Source organism: Anthonomus grandis, chromosome 8 (genome assembly GCF_022605725.1).
Source record: "Anthonomus grandis grandis chromosome 8, icAntGran1.3, whole genome shotgun sequence".
Classification (NCBI taxonomy): domain Eukaryota; kingdom Metazoa; phylum Arthropoda; class Insecta; order Coleoptera; family Curculionidae; genus Anthonomus; species Anthonomus grandis.
The window spans coordinates 14,666,493-14,685,160 of record NC_065553.1 but is presented as its reverse complement, the minus strand read 5'-3'; the positions used below and the strand labels follow the sequence as shown (position 1 = coordinate 14,685,160).

Below are 18,668 nucleotides of genomic sequence, written 5' to 3'. Positions count from 1 at the left end.
TGTTGGCACACGTATTAAATTGTTACTTTGAATTGCATGTATAAAAATATAACTGGGAGTTGAATAGTTTATCTCCATATGTATAATTTTTTCCCATTAAAGCACCAATTAAATAAATTCAAATTTCATAAATTGTACATTATGGGATAATGCAGCAGCCCTGAACATATTATGATATGCAACTCCAAGTAAAATAAAGGGTATGCAACCCCCATTGCATTATGAATATTATGATATAAGACTTTATTGGTTGGTTACTCAGTGTCGCACATGAATTATTATCTTTTATTTTTATCATTCAAATTATCAAAATGAATTTATCAATTTTATTCAGACTAATATTAATATAGACACATTTTTATGAAGCACGGATTTCGCCGTATTACCGAAGCAAATTTGCTTAATTATTTGCTAAATTTACTACAGTCCTCAAATCAGTTCCTAATCGTAAATATTCTGTGAACTGTTTATACTTTTTATTAGTGGCAAGTGGTTTCAGTTAGCAAACAATAGTTTATTGTGCGACTGTGTGGTTCTAGTACTTGATAATTTAATTGCATATGATCGTGTATACTAATCGGAAGATATATTACGAAGGTGATAGAAAACTTATCGGGGTCCCTGGATGTGTGAAAAAAGATGAAATTCGCAGAACATTTGAGTGCCCATATTACACCAGAATGGAGAAAACAATACATAAATTACGAGGTACGAGTTGAATATATTAGAATTTAATTGCAATAAATTATGGTTTATTTAAATTTCACCTATGTATGAAGTACCTAATTTTAGGAATTTTCTTTTGTTTTTATTTGTCAAATAAAAAACATTTTTAGGTTACATTAATGTTTGACATTTCTGTTCATGTGATTTATCTTGACGTGAATCATATGTTTGACTACGTTCCAGTATCACGCATAACATTTTTAACAGATATAAATATTTTCTTTTAATTGGCCAAAAATATTATCCCACAATATTAATAGAAAATGGTGTTAAAAGGAATGATGCTCTAACAAGATTCTGGCTGGGAAAGTGTGGGACATATTAACAAGGCATAAAAAAATATTGGCTTCTATAAAAATTGCAAATAGCTGAAATACAATTATTATAACTGCTATATAAATCCTCTTTCCCCTTTATATTCAAAAAACTTTATAATTAAATTATTTAAAAAAAATTTTGTTCTTTTTCTTTTAAATATACGAATATTTAACGTACAAAGTATTCAATAATAATAACGCAAAACAAATATTGTGTATAAAATGCTGTTGAAATAAAAAACAAAAGTCAAGTCCACACTCATGAATCAAAATGTTAGGAGTTATATGATTTCCATGAATAATTTAAAAAAAATATAGTTTTTAAATACCCAATTAGGTATATATTTAAAAAAATTAATTTGATAACCAAATTAAAAATTAATAAAACCTATTTAGGACTAATAAAATTAAATATAAAGAAAATATTACAAGTTTGGAGAGGTTTTATTAGTAAAAAATGTACTAATATGAAAATTGAAGTAGAATCCTAAATTTATATTTACTCTTACCTCTGATTGAAGATGGAGCTGTAAGTTGGGAAACCGGTAACAACACTAAATAAAATTTGTAATTTTAAATATCATATGGTTATAAATTTAATATTTTTCAGGGAAGTAAGAACATTATTTTTTTTTATAAATTAATAGCAAATAAAATATTCAGTTCTGTAATATCTATACTTATTTTAATTTTTATTCAGTTTGTTAGTAAGTCAAAGTCAAAATATCCTTTGAATATGTCAAATGCTCAAAATATGTATCTGAAGAATAAATATTTTTATAGACAAAGCCTCCATAAGTAAATAGTAATATAAAATTACAGGCAATACATAATGCCTATTCAGAAATGTTATTATTTAAAATATAGACAATTTTAAGAAGAACCATTAACACAGATTAAACATTATCCATCCCTATTCATTAAACATACCGAATAATAATTGTTTACAATTTTTTCAGATATAAATTATGGTTTACAAGACTCTCTACATCCTATATTATACAAGTATATCAATCCACCCAAGGCAAAAAAGCACTTTTTCATTCTTCTTTGCTAAGGTTACTTCTAATAGTTCTTATGCCAAAACCTGATGCCAGTTTTAATGATACATGCCTACCAAATTTCAATCAATTTTCTCTTACCAATCCCAGACATTTATTGTAATTTGTGGTCAAAATAGAATCTGGGTTTAATACAACATGTCAAATCTAAATTGAAAAATTTGCGTCTTGGAAACATTAAAATATAAACAGTTACACACTGAGAATTACATTGTCAATTCGCAATTATCGTTGGCAGATCATTAACATACATAAGAAAGAGAAGTAGCCCTAAAATTGCACCTTGTGTTATTTTTGCTTGCACAGATAAAGTCGAAATTATACCCATTTGTAGTTACGTCATCCAGGTGAGAAAAAAACGTATGGCGTAGATATTTTTTTCAATCAATGTTAAGTTAGAAACTTTACCATCGCCTTCAGAAATTAATAGTCTGCTATGTATTTTTATACGTTTAGAAATTAACAAATGATTTATTTTAGCAGCATATTATATTTTTATATTCGTGTATATACTTTCATTCTCAAAAAATTTTAAAAAATCTTGTAGTATTTATTGTATTATTAACAAACTTAACAATTAACAAATATTATTATAATTAATCATAAATAATGGGACATAAACAACAAGTCCGAAACGGAATTGCACTTCAAATTGAGAATGTGATAGAGCGAGCCGCAGATGCAACAAAATTGAGCACAACAACGATCGCAAATATAAAGAAGAATGGGATAAAATCAGATCAGGATTACGCTGCTCATCTATTTTCCAAGCAAAAGACCGCAAAAGCCAAATCTACAACATATTTGAAAAGTAGAATTCGGCACGAGCAGTAGACGTAACAAAACCGAGCTTACAAAAATTGTGAATAATGGTACAAAATTATTTTAACTCACTGGGAAAAATTTAAATACTGACAATTTAATTTACTTGTTCATGAAAAAAAATGCTGCTTGAAGGAATATGTTAACACATTAAAATGAAAATACCATTCCAAAAAATAAAACATACAAACTCAAAAAAAACACGCCATATTGCATTACCAAGTTAATGAAATTGCAACGATATGATTGAATATAACATAAAATAAAATTTGCTAGAACAAAAAAAGCTTAATCAATCTCGTCAGTATTGTCAGAGTCAGGACTGAAATTAGAGATATTGTCTTCGCCATCGTCGTCTTCGTCAGTCGTAATCACAAGTGGCAGAATGTCATAGGCATCACACACTTGTATTGCCTCCCAAGCCTTTTCAATTACCTTTTCTGTATGAAAAACATATTTTTGCCAATGATCTATAGAAATCAGAACTTGAAGTTCTTAACACAAGTCAGTTCTTAAACAGAACTGAAGGTGACCCCTTAAAATTGGAAATATATTGATCATATTTTCGTTTACATTCCGACCATACCATTTCAATTGCATTAAACTGGCAATGATATGGTGACAGTCGCAAAATTTTGTGTCCTAAAGATTTGACATATTCATCAAGGAAGTACTTTTTTTCACTAGGGCAGTTTCTGCGTGCAATACTCCATATTTTATCATTCATGGATTTTTCTGGAAAGCCAAGATTCTTTTTCTTCAACCATTCGGTCAGTCTCTGCTTTGTCCAAGATTTTCTCGGGATTTCTTCTAATAAACCAGGATGGTAACTTGCATTGTCCATGATTATAATGACTTTGGGGGGGAATTTGGAACCAGCTGAGTTTTAAACCAGTTTTCGAAGTTTTTCCTGTTCATATTGTCATGATAATCTCCCGTCTTTAATCCACTCTTGAATATTAAATTTGCACCCTTGATGAAGCCATCTTTGGTTCTGGCGTAGACCACAGTTAATATAATTAATAAGTAATGTTCCATGCACCTACGGGTAATGTATGGAGTTAAATTCCCTCATATTGTCTTAGAGAGAAATTATATGAAACTATGAAACAGATGAAATTATGAAGTTAGAGGGCCCTTACAAGGGCAATAGTTTTTATTGAAAAAAAAAATCTAAAAAGGTAACCAGATAATTTTTACCTTCACTGTTTTTCCTTGAATCCGTGTGCTTGGTGTCATCTTGCTAGCTACTACGAAATAATCCCTTACTAAAAATCCACGTCTCGTCAATGAAAACTGGAGTAAAACCTTCCGGACCTACATTTCTATTTTTGATATACCCCCTTAAAAAATTGATTCTTTTATGAACAATATTTGGCAAGTCCATCAAATATTTTCTGTCATTTGATTTTTTCCACTTGAAGCCCATACTATTGATCCATCTTCTTAAGGAGTCAATGGAAAACTCAAATTATTCAATTTCTTCGCTGAACTTTTCTCTTATTATTGCCAATATTACATATTCTTTTCTGGCGTACATAGAATAAATTGTGTCCCGAATTCTATGTTTCAAATATGTTGTAATTTTGGTTTTTGCTGTCTTTTGCTTGGAAGATATACGGGCTGCGTAATCCTGATCTGATTTTATCCCATTCTTCTTTATATTTGCGATCGTTGTTGTACTCAATTTTGTTGCATCTGCGGCTCGCTGTATCACATTCTCAATTTGAAGTGCAATTCTATTTCGGGCTTGTTCCTTTTCCAGTTGAAAAAAAGCCAATATATTTAAAATCATCAGCTGCGATTGTTCATTATACCTATTATATCTTTTTTTAGGCATTGTTTAACACTTTTCGAAATAACTTGCAAGAACAAGTTGACAAACCAATATTTTTCATTGACAGTGACGGATATTTCACATAACCTAGTATATAAAAGATGAATAATCATCAGACACCAATTTTTTTCAAAAGTTTGTTGTCGCCGCTGTTTGGAATATGCTAAACAAAGATAAATAAAAATGACGTCATTACAAATGGGTATAATTTCGACTTTTTTTTAACTTATCTGTTACGTCACCTTCAAACATAACTTTCTGACTTCTGTTTGACAGGTAGGTCCATTGTTGTATTGAACCTCCCTTTGAAGCTTAGACTTCAATATTCCGCAATAAAATGTCTAGAAAAACAGAGTCGAAGGCTTTTGCTTGATCATAAAGTACCACTACAACCGCTTTCCCCTAATTTAGCTTTAGATAAAGTCCAATAGGTACAAGAAAAAAAAAAAGATTACATCATCAGTATTTTTTGATGACTGAAACCCAAACTGACTTCTATTAATTATTTTATTAGCTTTCAAAAATTCGGCCATTCTTTTTTTGAGAACTTTTGCCACAAGCTTTTTGTAAGATAAGGCAATAGTGATTGGCCTATAATTTCATGGAATATCCTCATCTTCTTTAAAAATGAGAACCATAATAGTAAAAAAATTAGTCTTAAAACTAGGTAGGTACAAAAGCTTATACTTAAGATTAATTTAAATCATTATTCAAACTTTAACAAAAAATTGTGCGGTTTTAATTCTTAATTTAAATCCTTTCTTAACGGGACAGCTAATTAAATAGAATCACTTATAATCATAATTCGTATTTTTTTTAAATCGTGTTCTTTTATAAATATCTTGAATATTTAATTATTAAAATTTCTTGCTAATCTAGTTAAGCTTTAATTTTAGTTAAAAACAATTTAAAGGTTTTTCTTAACACTTCGCAAAGGTATTCTTATTTAAAATTAAAAAATAATAATTCATTAATGCTTTAAAACCTATTTTTTTAAAATTCAGGACTTCTATTCTACACTTGTAATTTGGACAATAAAGCTCAACGTCCTCTCTTTCTCTCATAGAGATCTTACAAGAAATACAGAATAGTTAATAAAATATTTTACAAAAAGAAGCATTACGTTACTAGCTAAGGAGCTACTTAAAACTGTAATAATCCAATAGGGTATTATAAAAAATGTTTCTGAGCCAAAAGACGAAACGTCCTATTGTAAATCCGATTAACATATTGTGAAGCGAATAAAAAGTGATACTGGAATAATATGCAATTTAGTTTAAGATTGTTTTGGAATCTTAATCTATAATAAACCCAAGAAAATTTTTTAACGACTTTTCAAAATTCCGATTTTTTTCGTATATCTTAGAATCCCTTTAAAATTTTTAGGTTTTTCGTCAATTATAAACAAATAATATTGTTTGCTAACTTATTCATTTTTCCTTCTGTTTATTTTTAGGAAATGAAAGCGATGCTCTACATGGCGGTAGAGCAGGCGCCTTCAGCAGAAAGCGTAGACGCCGAAGACGTGCGTCGCCACTTCGTCAACTTCGACGAGCAATTCTTTCAGTACTGTGATAAGGAATTAAAAAAGATCAACACCTTTTATGCCGAGAAATTGGCAGAAGCGACCAGAAAGTTCGCCACCTTAAAAAGCGAACTGAAAGATTCATTGGACCAAATCCGATTCGGGCACGGGAAAAGGGGCAAGAAGCGAATCCCCACCAGGAAATTGCAAGATCTTAAGTTGGCATTTAGCGAGTTTTATCTTATGCTTATTTTGCTTCAAAACTACCAGACCTTGAACAATACCGGGTTCCGTAAGATACTTAAAAAACATGACAAGGTACCATGATTTACTGGAATAATTTATTTTTTTCAAAATTCAGGATTTTTAGTTACTTAATACAGACTTGGGACTTAAATGGAGGGAAGAGCACGTAGAAACAAGCCATTTTAATTCTAATAAAGACATAGATAATTTAATTAATGAAACTGAAACTATGGTTACCAATGAGTTGGAGGGAGGTGATCGCCAAAGAGTAAAAGTGAATATCTTAACATTAATCACGATCATATAACAGTTGTTTTTAGGCTATGAAAAGATTAAGGGTGCCTCCTCTAGGAGAACAACAATCTCCTTGGACTACTTTTAAAGTGGGGCTCTTTTCGGGCAGTTTTATCGTACTATTAATAGCCGTAGTACTATCTGGTAAGTTTATACTATTACACATAAAATACATTACTAGTTAAAGCCTTTTTGTGTTTCAGCAATATTTTACGAAAGTTCGGCGGAAAATTTAAAAATCGCTTTCAGAATGTACCGTGGACCGTTACTACTCATCGAATTCATATTTCTTATAGGCGTCAACATCTACGGTTGGCGATCGTCCGGTGTAAATCACGTATTAATTTTCGAATTGGATCCTAGAAACCACCTGAGCGAACAACATCTTATGGAACTCGCCGCTATTTTTGGCGTAATATGGGCCCTTAGTATACTCAGTTTTTTATATAGTAGCGCCCTGAGTATACCGGCTTATGTAAACCCCTTGGCGCTGATGATTATTATGTTCTTTTTCTTGGTTAACCCTTTCAAGATGTTTAGGCATGAAGCTCGTTTTTGGTTTCTCAGATTATGTGTAAGTAATCGAAATATTCGTCAAATTGAACGATAACTGGGCTCGCGGAGTAGCCATCTCGGCGCTGTTGGTCAAAAGTGTGCCTCGCTATGATTGGCTATTCTGCGCGTTGTTTTTATTTTCACTCGCGTCAGTTTGTCGTTTTCAAAAGAGAGTATTTGATAAATAATCGTTTTAAATTAATTTTCGCGGTGGCACGATCGGTTCTCGTTCTGATCAGTAAAAAAGAAAAAAAGGGTTTTAACTCTTTTTAAGACTCCACAGGTCAGTATATTTTTATATACGTATGGATAATTTTTTTTAATTCTTCATGTATTTTTCGAAATTTATATTATATATCAAAAACTGTTTCGCAAAAATTAGGTTTTTTTTTCGTTTGTGCAGGATGAGCATAGATGTCGAAAGTGGCGAGAGGTATTTGATTACATTAAAAATGTAAGCGTATGTGCGAATTGCACTTGCCTAAAAAAAATGTTGTCAAGATATATCGTAAAGTAAACTCCTGATGGGAGTATAAAAGACTTACCAGACACCTTTACGAAGAATGTCATGTTTATTACTTGAAAATATTGACAATCGCACTATCATTATCAAAAGGTGGGTCTAGCTAATCAGAGTGAGGTACACTTCTGACTAACAGCGCCGATGTGGCAACTGTCTGAAACTATTTTTCGTTCATTTTTGGGTACACACGTTTAGCATACAGATCAGTCTCCTTGTACTTTCCCGACTGTTTTTGGGAATTACTTTTATCTTAATTTTGCATGTATTTGTGTATTTTCTTCTTTTAATTTGATCATGTGTGACAGCTTAGCTTATTGGCGCAAATGATTTTTTTAAGCAAGTGAATTTCTTTTAACAAATTGCGTACTTCTAGAGCTGTATAAGCGCCCATCATTTTTTTGAAAAATCGTAAATACTACCTATTGTTTCTTAATTACATTAATTTTTTTCATATTTTTATATAAGAATGATTCTTGTATAACTAACTCATAAAACTTTCTGAACGAGAATTTGGTCATCTAAGGTCCGAGAGCAACCAAATATGAAGCTTTGAAACGCATACTGACATCAAGATTTGTATTTATTAACGACATTTTGGGCGTAAGTTAAGCCAATAATTAAGTAAGATTAAGCCTTCCTTTAATTGCATCAACCATCAAATTTGAACCGTATATTGCAACACCAACGTTTTTTTCATTAATTAGCGGACATTTTTGGACATTCGACAGCTTACTAGCCACTTAGGATATTTATTTTTTCTTACATTGATACAGAGTTGCAGCGGAAGATAAATTTTATGATAAAAGGATTTGGGTGGTTGGGGCAGTTTGACTGGAACCATTTTTCTCTAAATGTTTTAGCAAACGTTCAAAATTATTTTCACATAACTAATAAGAAGATTCGAGTATATAAGATCGTTTCTTAAAACAAATTGCGCACTTCTAGAGCGTTCTAGAGAATAAGACCAAAGAAATATTTTTGACAAAAACATAAAGTCTGACAAATTTAATAGCATAGCTGCACGTGTTTCGCCCAGCACGGCATGATCAGGCCATCAGATATTTTCATACTGAATATCAACTAAAACCTAGTTGTTTTTAAGGCCTGTGTAGCCATGCTATTTGAGTTTTTGTAGAAACTTCTTATTTATAGAAACTATTTATTTTAATATGATTTTTGCTATATAATTTTAGGGTCGAATGTTTGCAGCTCCATTTTTTCACGTAGGTTTCGCCGATTTCTGGCTCGCGGATCAGCTAAACAGCTTAGTTAATGGCTTGCTAGATATTCAGTTTTTGTTATGCTTCTATTTTACTAACGGAGATTGGCAAAACGCCGGAGGTACTAATTAGACATACTAATAATTTTCGACTTATAATAGACGCTTTCCAGACACCACCTCTTGCATGGAAAAGAACTTTTTAATAAGACCGTTAGTGAATTGTATCCCTGCGTGGATTCGTTTTGCGCAGTGCCTAAGGCGGTATTATGACACCCGAGAAGCGTTTCCCCATTTGGTTAATGCTGGTAAATATTCTACGACGTTTTTTGTGGTTATTTTTGCCACCTTGAAGGGATATTATAGCAGTGAGTAATTTTATTTTATCATTTACCTTAGCAGAGTAAAACGTTTTTATTTTTTATTTTAGGTGATTACGATTCAGTATTAGATAATCCTTACTATATTATGTGGATTATTGCGCAAGTAGTTAGCTCTACCTATGCCTATATATGGGACATCAAAATGGATTGGGGTCTCATGGACAAGAATGCTGGAGAAAATAAGTTTTTAAGAGAAGAGATTGTATATTCTTCCACTGTGCGTATAATTTTGAAATTTATATCATAAACATTTGGGCAACTTTAGCTTTTTAGTTCTTTTACTATTTTGCCATAGTCGAAGATTTCGTGTTGCGATTTACTTGGTGTATCACAATTTATCTGACCGAGTATAAATATGTCACTTCTGATATGATGACGTCTATAACGTCACCTCTGGAGGTATTTAGAAGGTAATATCTATATTTCCTTTAATGAATTTACTAGTATACTATTTTTTAACAAAATAATTTTTAAGTTCGAGTTCTTTGACACTTATAACTTGACATCCATAATGTGTAATTTCATTTTATAATGGTTTTTATTCAAACAGGTTCGTTTGGAACTTTTTCCGTCTAGAAAACGAACACTTGAACAATTGCGGTAAGTTCAGAGCTGTAAGAGATATTTCGGTGGCGCCGATCGACTCCTCGGACCAGATCCAGATTTTGAGGATGATGGACGAACCGGACGGAGTGGTAAATCGCGGTAAAAAGCAAAAATCCCAAAAGAAAAAAGAGGATAAACTGCCATTGTTGCCCGATAGTACCATTGTCAATTTTAAAAATATTAATGTGCTCTAGAAAGGTCAGTTTCCCTAACTTTTTATTCGTTTATATTGTGATTATTGACAATACTTACGGTTTTAAACATATCTGGGGTAGTTTGTAGTTTAACGTTTTAGAATTTTTTATACATATACCAGTACTTATTTCATATACATTAAGTATATACAGGCTGTGAGAAATTCGAGAATTCGAAGTCTCGGTAACGGTAACTGTAAGAGATACGAAATTGGTTGAACCAGAAGAAATTTCACATTTTAGTGATAAACAAACATTATAAAACGACATTTAGAAAAGTCGTTTTTATTTGTTTCAGGGTTTATTCCAAAATCGATCTTAACTGGTCTTAACATAAATTGCGCGTTGCGTTATCAGCTTGCATAATAGTACTTTCAAATTTACAGATTTTTGTCTTTTGTGTATTTATTTAGGATCCTGTCAATACAAATGTAAGGGAGAGTTGGGGTGCGCATTTAAGCAAAAATTGTATTTGTGGCGAGCCTATAACATATAAATTAGTTTTAAAAATGGTATGAGATGTATTACTTATTAATGTATATATATGTAAAATGTTATTTAAAAAAAATCTACTACGCAAGTATAAAATTAAACAAAAATAAAAAAAACCATTTGCGCATAATTACCCGTCCCGACGGGCAATGATGCGCAAGGGTTAGGTAATCGTGCGCAGGAAATATCTGTTTTAAAAAATTAATTATTTATTTTTAAATATTAACATTTAAAGTAGTTAATTTTTTAGTAGTAATATTTAAACAGCAGTATAAAGCCTTAATTTAAACAGTAGTTGCAGATGTAATTTTCTGGAGTATCAGCAGACGTGCAGGCTGCGTGGTTCCAAGAAGCACACATAACACAGCGGTACCATAGTTCTCGATTTTTGCCAACTTCTCCACAAATACAACATATCTCTTTGGGTTTTGAGGGGGTTTTTGGAGAAGGCGGCATGAAGTTAAATTCATCAATATCGTCTAACTCATCATCGTCGCATATCTCAGACAATTCATTTTCCAATGAATCATCGGATGTCTGAGGTGTGGCCTCTCTCTTTCTTTTTTGTTTTCCTTTAAGTGTTTTTGTATCTTGTGTTTCTTCTTCAAAACATTTTCTTATAGTTTTCTTTTGGAGTGATTTTCCTTTTTCCTTTTTCTTTAAGTTTTCTTCTTTTACTCTCTTCTTTTCGTCAGCGTCCTAACCGGAGTGCTTGTAAGGATTTTTGAACATTGCTTTTATTTAGCATTTTTTTAACTCCTTTAATAACTTTTTTTGTTGGTATAGGAGCCATAGAAAGGAAAGAGTTCTCTTTCGATGTACCTGGCTGAGGATTGTTATAGTCAATTAAACATGTTTGTCTAGCCTCTGGCAAAGAATCCTTTTCTCCTGGTTCAGAACTATTTGGCAATGAAACATTAGCTTCTGGTCTGGATAAGAGTGGGTGATTTTCGTCGCTGCTAACAACAGTGCAATTTGTGTTTTGCCTAGAAGGGGTAAAATCATCCACACTAAACCTGTCTGGATTTAGTGGATAAATTCCTGAAGTGTGGAACCCTGAGACAGCTTTCTCCATGGTGGCGACTTTCATGAATGCTCTGTTTAATAATTCAGATACGTCATATTCTGTTATTTTTTGATGTCCAGAAGTAGATAAATGAAGATCGTGTTCTCTATAGAGAGCATTTTTAAGTGGACTAAAAAAAGTTAGATCCAATGGCTGAAGACGATCTGAGGTGTGGGGAGGAAGAGAAACCATATTAATATTATTTCCTTTACAAAAATTATAAGCCGAAATCGAAATATGGCTTGAATGGTTGTCTAAAACCAATAGGATAGGATCAGATGCAGTAGACTTTTGCAAAATGAGACAACCACTCAACAAATAGCTCAGAGTTAATCCAACCGTTCTTTGAACATTTGTACAAGGCACCTAAGGGTCCATTTTTTTGCAGAGTTGTTGGCATTCTTACTCGGGGTTATATGAGCATGGGGGGGATGTAATTCCCTGCAGCGCTCATACAAAAAACTCCAGTTATTGTCCTTCCCCTTTCAGCAGATATAGCAGAGCCCACTTTTTTTACTCCTCTGGCACCATAAACTTTCGGACATTTAGCTTGAACCATTGTAATGCCTGTTTCGTCCATGTTAAACATTCTGCTTCGTTGAAATTTAAACTTTTGCATAAGAATCTTAAGATTAGAATAAAATAGTTTTACAGATTCTTTATTAAAAGATGAAATCCGATTTAAACTCGTGCCCTCAGGCTGTCGCAGTTTTATCTCGGGAAATCTTTTTAGAAATCCATGCTTTGCCAGCTAGTCCCTTTTTTCGATTAAAGTTGTGAATAATATTATTTTGTTCTGCATACCTAAATGCAAGCCTTCTTAGACCATCAGGTGTCAACCCAAAAAACGATTTTGAAAGCAGCAGAACATAATCTTTTAATTCACACTCTTTTTCTTTAGAGATTACAGTTTTACGGCCCAATCGAGGTAGTTTAAGATAATCTTCTAACAACTTTTTTCTAAGGGTAGATTCTGGTATTTTAAAGGATCTTCCTACTTCCCTAATTTTTCTTCCGTTGGTATCCATATATCCTTATAGCATCTAGGGCTTTTTGCAGGGTTTCCGTCGTATATGAAAGGATATCAGTCTTTCGTGTGTAATTTCTAGGCATCTGAAAACATTAAATAGTACTATTACTTCCCTAATTTTTCTTCCGTTGGTATCCATATATCCTTATAGCATCTAGGGCTTTTTGCAGGGTTTCCGTCGTATATGAAAGGATATCAGTCTTTCGTGTGTAATTTCTAGGCATCTGAAAACATTAAATAGTACTATTACTTCTTAGCATTTAATTACGTGAAGGGGAATCGTGCACTTCTGCGCACAATTACCCCTTTGTTATTGTCTTTTATAAAAACATGATGTGGCCAAAAACATATAAACAATGTATGATTTAAAGGTGCCTAAATATTCACAATACTCTAGATTTCACAAATATAAGTAATGTAAAACGATTGGACAAAAATTATGGACTTACCGTTTTATTTTCTGACCCCGAAAACTTATAAAAAACAAAGAAAAATTCAACCGGTTAACCTCTCGGCGATCGTAAACACACTAATGGCGCCAACGGTCGCGCACACATTTTAGGCACTCCGTTGCAGAGAGCAGCACTGGTTTAGCGTTTCGGATAGCCCGCGAAATACAAAATATCATGGTGCTCACGATTACCCACCGCGCACCATTACCCAACTCTCCCTTACTTACATAATATTAACCAAATAAAATTACATGTATTAGTAAATAGGAAAGGTGGCATATACCTAGGAAAACAAAATCCTGTTTTTGTCACTATAATTTAGTACTAAGACAGGTATACAAGAAAATTACTCTATATATCTATCTATACAAAAAAAAACAGTAATAATGTACGACACACCTAATATTCTACGTGTCTGCATTAAAAACTGTTTAATCTTAATTGAAAACGTTTTCTGGTTTTTTGTATTTCTAATTAAAGTTAAAAGCATATTCATTACTTTTGGCCCTATATAAGTTGCAAGTCTTTGACTTGCTGTTGTACGATGAATAGGTACATTTAGATTTCTTCTTTGTCACGTGTCCTCATCTTAAGATCCTCATCTTAAGATGAGGATTTTTATAGTAAAACATGAGAGTAGCATGAAAATAAAGTAGACGCAATATAAACTTTCAGTGTAAGAAATCTATCCTTCCTAAATATGATCCTTAACATGTAATTTGGCATTACACTTAGTGCGTAAAGCGCATTATCATATCGTCCCGTTAATACTACAACTAGGTAACTCAAAAATTGTAATTTTCAGGGGAGCAGTTTAAAGTTTAAAAAAATTAAAAATGTTGTACAATAGCGAAATGAATGAATGGACATTGAATAAATATATATACGTAATATTTTTAGAGATTGTCAGCTGTTTTTCAGTTCTTTTGGTATTAAAACCCCAAATACATAACTCATGATTACTTAAATACTATACTTCGTCACTCACTGTCACTTAAAACTGATTCAGGTACAACTTCTTCTATTTGCTTAAATGGAAGGTTTTCAAAAAAAGGTTTATTTTCAATGGGAATTGCGGGAGGTTTAGTGTTAAATAATGACAAAAGATCAATGTATTTTTCCTTAGTTATCGGTATTCTGCTTTTATACAAAGACTTGGGCATTTTTCTATTAATTTGAGATGGTTTTGTTTTCCTTTTGCAGTTTAAACTCCTAAATTCATCATCGAATTTTTCTTTGAATTTTAATATAAAAGGTTCTGATTTAGAAAAGCGCATACAACACATTTTCTGCCAGGCAACTTGCTTTCCACTTTCATCCTTGGTTCTGAAAATTAAAACTTTATCTGCATGATTTTTCCAATCAAATATTGGTTCGTGTGTAACATCATGAACGATGTAAGATTTATCACCCTTTCTTCGGGAACATCTAGCTATTGTTTTCCAGTCTTGTGGTAAATAAGTTTTGCCTACTCTTTTAAATTCTGTTAAAATGGCAGAGTGCATGGAATCGCATTCCATTTCACTATGTGTCGATACTAAGAAGTTGAGTTCAATCTAGAAACGATTGTGAATGTACAATATTTTGAACATATAGGTATCTCGAAAAATATCTGTAAGGGGTAGCGAATAAGTCAAGTTAGCCAGGCGCACAACTAGGTAACTTAAATTAAACACTTGTTGCCCTACAAATTTTTGTAACCGCAGGTGCACAATTAGATAATTCAAGGTAGCTACTTTAAGCAGCAGGTATTTTTTTTAACTGTGAACATAACTAGTTTTTGTCACTTGATTCCCGTAAATTGGATTGGAGTTGAACTTACCTAGTTGTAGCATTAAAAAAGGCGTAAAAGGTTATAAAGGAAAAAGTAGATAACTCAAAATCGTGAAATTTCGAGTTACCTAGTTGTAGAATTAAGGGGACGATATAATGCACCCTAAACAAGAATACCATATCTAATTATTGACTCAACCAATGTTTTGTAAATCATAAGAAGTTGTTTATTATTGAGACATTTTCTCAGCTTATAAAATTTATGAATAAAGCATCTAAGCCTTTTACTGAAAGCTACAACTTGATCATACCACTTGTCAATTTGTACTCCTAAGTAGGTTACTTTATCTACCTTCTTTATATCAAATCCGCTACTATTACTATTTTTAATACTTAATTTATTTAAATCTCTTCTATTTGAATTAATTAAAAAGCAATATAAGTGGTTTTATCATCTCTCTGCTTTCTCTTTCGCAGCTTTCCAAGTGTCTCCACTAAAAAGATATACTAGGTCATCTGCATATTAAATTATTTCTTAATTTTTTTTGGTAATTTTTCGTATTTATTTTTTTAGTGTGAGGTGTGATAATCAACTTTCTAGTAATTTCTTGAATAGCCTTTTCAAGTATAAACTAGGCAACTAACTAAAAAGCTGCAAAATTAAAGATGTTTCTTAAAAAATATCTAAGCATAACAATATAAATTTGGTAGCAAACTATAAACCATCGTCCCTAATTTCCCTGTTAAAAAGGAATAAAAAAATTACACAAAAGTACCTAATTACTAACCATTTTTACAAACCTTACTGAGTTTTCTTAAATGATTTTAATTACTTTGTTGTAAAAACAATTGCTATTTCTAGGTTATCTCTTCCAATTTGATAATGATGGCTTAATAAATTTTTGGTAAAAGCACAGAATCATAAAACATATTCGAGGCCGGTCCGATAAGTATAACCCGAAAAAGAAAATTTTGGAAAAAAGTGGAGTTATTTCTCAGCATAGTCTCATTTTAGCTCGATACACTTCTCACAACTTTTCTAACCCATGTGAAAAATAATTTTTCTGAAGGTCTGCAAAGTTGGCCGTTTAAAATGCAATTAACATGATTGTATCTAGTGATACAATCATGTTAATTGGCGATTTTTTGATATAGCATATTTTGTTTTGGGGGCGACTTTGATAGACATGACTCTCTACTACATTTTACTTATTAGCATTTTTATTAATAACAATAAAATACACCGAATTACAAAATGCTACCAAATTAAAAATAGAACTAAAACCTTTTTTTTTAACAGGAACTACAATATTATTTGTCTTGTAATGTTTTCTGGGATATTTAAAAGTTCAATTTATTTTTAAATTTCTTGCACTTCAACCTTTTTGTCAAATTTTATCTCAGAGACTCCATCAACATTTAATGGTAAAGGCAGCAAGGCACAAATGTCTGACAACGGCACTATGGATATATCTTCTGGCACACGCTTAGAAGTTGTTTTTTTCTTTCTTTATCGACTTATAGCCAACGACTGCATATTTTCTGAAAACAGTTCTTAAATTTTACACAGACATTTAAATTGCATGGAACCCCATTTCCTTCCAAGAAAATTAATCAAAGTACTAATAGGGCATAGATTCTATCCCATGTACAACTGAACCATCTCCATCGGCTCCATTTATTAAAAAGATTAAAGGACTAAGTATTCCATTTTATGGAAGTTACAGCGAAAATGTGCAATTTATGTTTACCTTGTTTTTGAAAGAAATGCCACTAAAAAATTAGCTTTTAACATTCATCTTTGTTCTTTGTATCTCTTACGATTATCAAGATCCTAAGGGGTGACCCAAGAAATTGTAACAACAGCCTGTTTATTTAAAAATTGTTTTGGGTTTATCCTATATAGCTACAATATTAGGCAATAATCAAATTACTTTCAGTATTGTTTATACAGGAATATAAGGTGCTATATTACCTTTTTTTAATTTTAACAATAGATGCTCAAGCAAAAGTACTTTTTAATGAAATATAGATTAAGTGTTAGATATATGTTTCTGGTACTTATCATTCCATTAATCAACATATTTTTTAAAGATTTTATTACTTACATATTTAATTAATGTACTTATAAATAATTTATTTTCGTAAGTTTTATATAAAAATAGGTCTTATCCAAGTATACTATGAGTAAGCACAATCTTTTTCTTATCATTCCTTTTTATTATATTCTTGTTTGTGAATAAACACTCATATATATTATTAAGTGATATTCGTATAAAATTATATTCCTACTAGTTTTAGACCCAAAGATGCATACCTGATCTTATAATAAGAATAAAAATGTTATAGTTTTTCTACAATGCATTTTATTTTATCACAGTATAAATATCTTACAAAAGGTAACAAATTTTCTAAAAAAAATGTGAGTTAATACTTAAAGTTTACGAATTTCTTTGGTTACGATTTCTAAAATTTCGCAATTTAGAAAGTGAATTGGCTATTATTGCTACAATATAAAGGGCGCACAAAAGAGTTCACAGGTCTAGACCTTTACCCAATCCGGCATAATGGTCAGGCACTTCAAGAAAATATTTGTGCATAGCCTCTATAAATCTCTTTTGATATTCTTCGGGAGAAATGATAGTGGGTAGCTTACCTTGGCCACCCAATATACCGGTTTTCTTTACGATAGTTTCCAAACGCTTGTCCCAAGTAAAAGTCCGTATGTAATCTGGAGGATAAGGTGTTGTAAAAAAGAAACATATAAAGTATAGGACACCTACCTATAATGCCCAAAACTAACTCCTTATTTTTGGTATCTAGACCCACTAAAAGAGAGTAGTCCATAACACTCTGAGTGGACAAAAATTCTGTATCATTTTGAATGGCAGCTAGCAATACTTCTTTGGAATGGGGCAAAACGTACAGCGGACTATCGCAAGTCACTGAAAAGAATGACATAATTTATATACAGTCAGAGTTTGACCCTTGACATAGAAAAAAATCTGTGTTTACTTTTACGTAAAATTTTAATAATTTTTAATTACGTTTATAAGAGACCTGGTTTAATAAATATGCGAAATCTCTAATCATGTGGTTATTTTCCAATTGGGTATTTTTTTTACAATGTTCGGGTTACTTTAGCTATTTTGATGTATACCAACGAATTAATTAATAATTAGCAATATTAAAACATGATTCTTTCTTTCTTGAAATATTAAAATATGATTCTTTCTTTATATTGAATCATTGAACGTATAAATTTAGTTCATAAAAAATAACTTAAGCTGATTTTCTATAAGTTTCAAAAAGTGATTTTCTTTTTTGAATTTTTAATATCTTGACCTGAGGAAAATCATTGGTTTCTGGTTTTCCAAACCAAACCAGTGACACACCTAAGAACCAAGCATTTTTGCTATATTCTTTGAAGCAGGTTAATAGTTAAAAAAACAAAGTAAAATATATTCACTGTTTACCGATTGCCATACATTTTAAAATCGTAGCAAAGTCGAAACATCGAGATTTCTGCAAATAGGTATCCGCTTTT

At 31.6% G+C, this 18,668-nt stretch overlaps 2 protein-coding genes across 2 annotated transcripts in view; one reads left to right on the top strand and one right to left on the bottom strand.

Moving 5' to 3' along the window:
* The first annotated feature begins 306 nt into the window (after positions 1-306).
* On the top strand, positions 307-13,040 carry LOC126739152 (xenotropic and polytropic retrovirus receptor 1). The gene is made up of 10 exons (XM_050444693.1): positions 307-708; positions 6,220-6,606; positions 6,659-6,802; positions 6,855-6,972; positions 7,032-7,402; positions 9,100-9,247; positions 9,299-9,493; positions 9,556-9,725; positions 9,782-9,918; positions 10,059-13,040. Exons 1-10 carry the CDS (start codon positions 640-642, stop codon positions 10,306-10,308), a joined length of 1,989 nt encoding a protein of 662 aa, XP_050300650.1. The 5' UTR covers positions 307-639; the 3' UTR covers positions 10,309-13,040.
* Positions 13,041-17,464: 4,424 nt separating this feature from the next.
* Positions 17,465-18,668, bottom strand: part of LOC126739151 (1-phosphatidylinositol 3-phosphate 5-kinase) — a 30,321-nt gene continuing 29,117 nt past the window's right edge. The window contains exons 21-22 of the mRNA XM_050444692.1: positions 17,905-18,066; positions 17,465-17,852 (exon numbers count right to left, since the gene is read on the bottom strand). Coding sequence (XP_050300649.1) covers positions 17,656-17,852; positions 17,905-18,066 — 359 coding nt within the window. The 3' untranslated portion in view covers positions 17,465-17,655. The remainder of the gene's footprint in view (positions 17,853-17,904; positions 18,067-18,668) is intronic.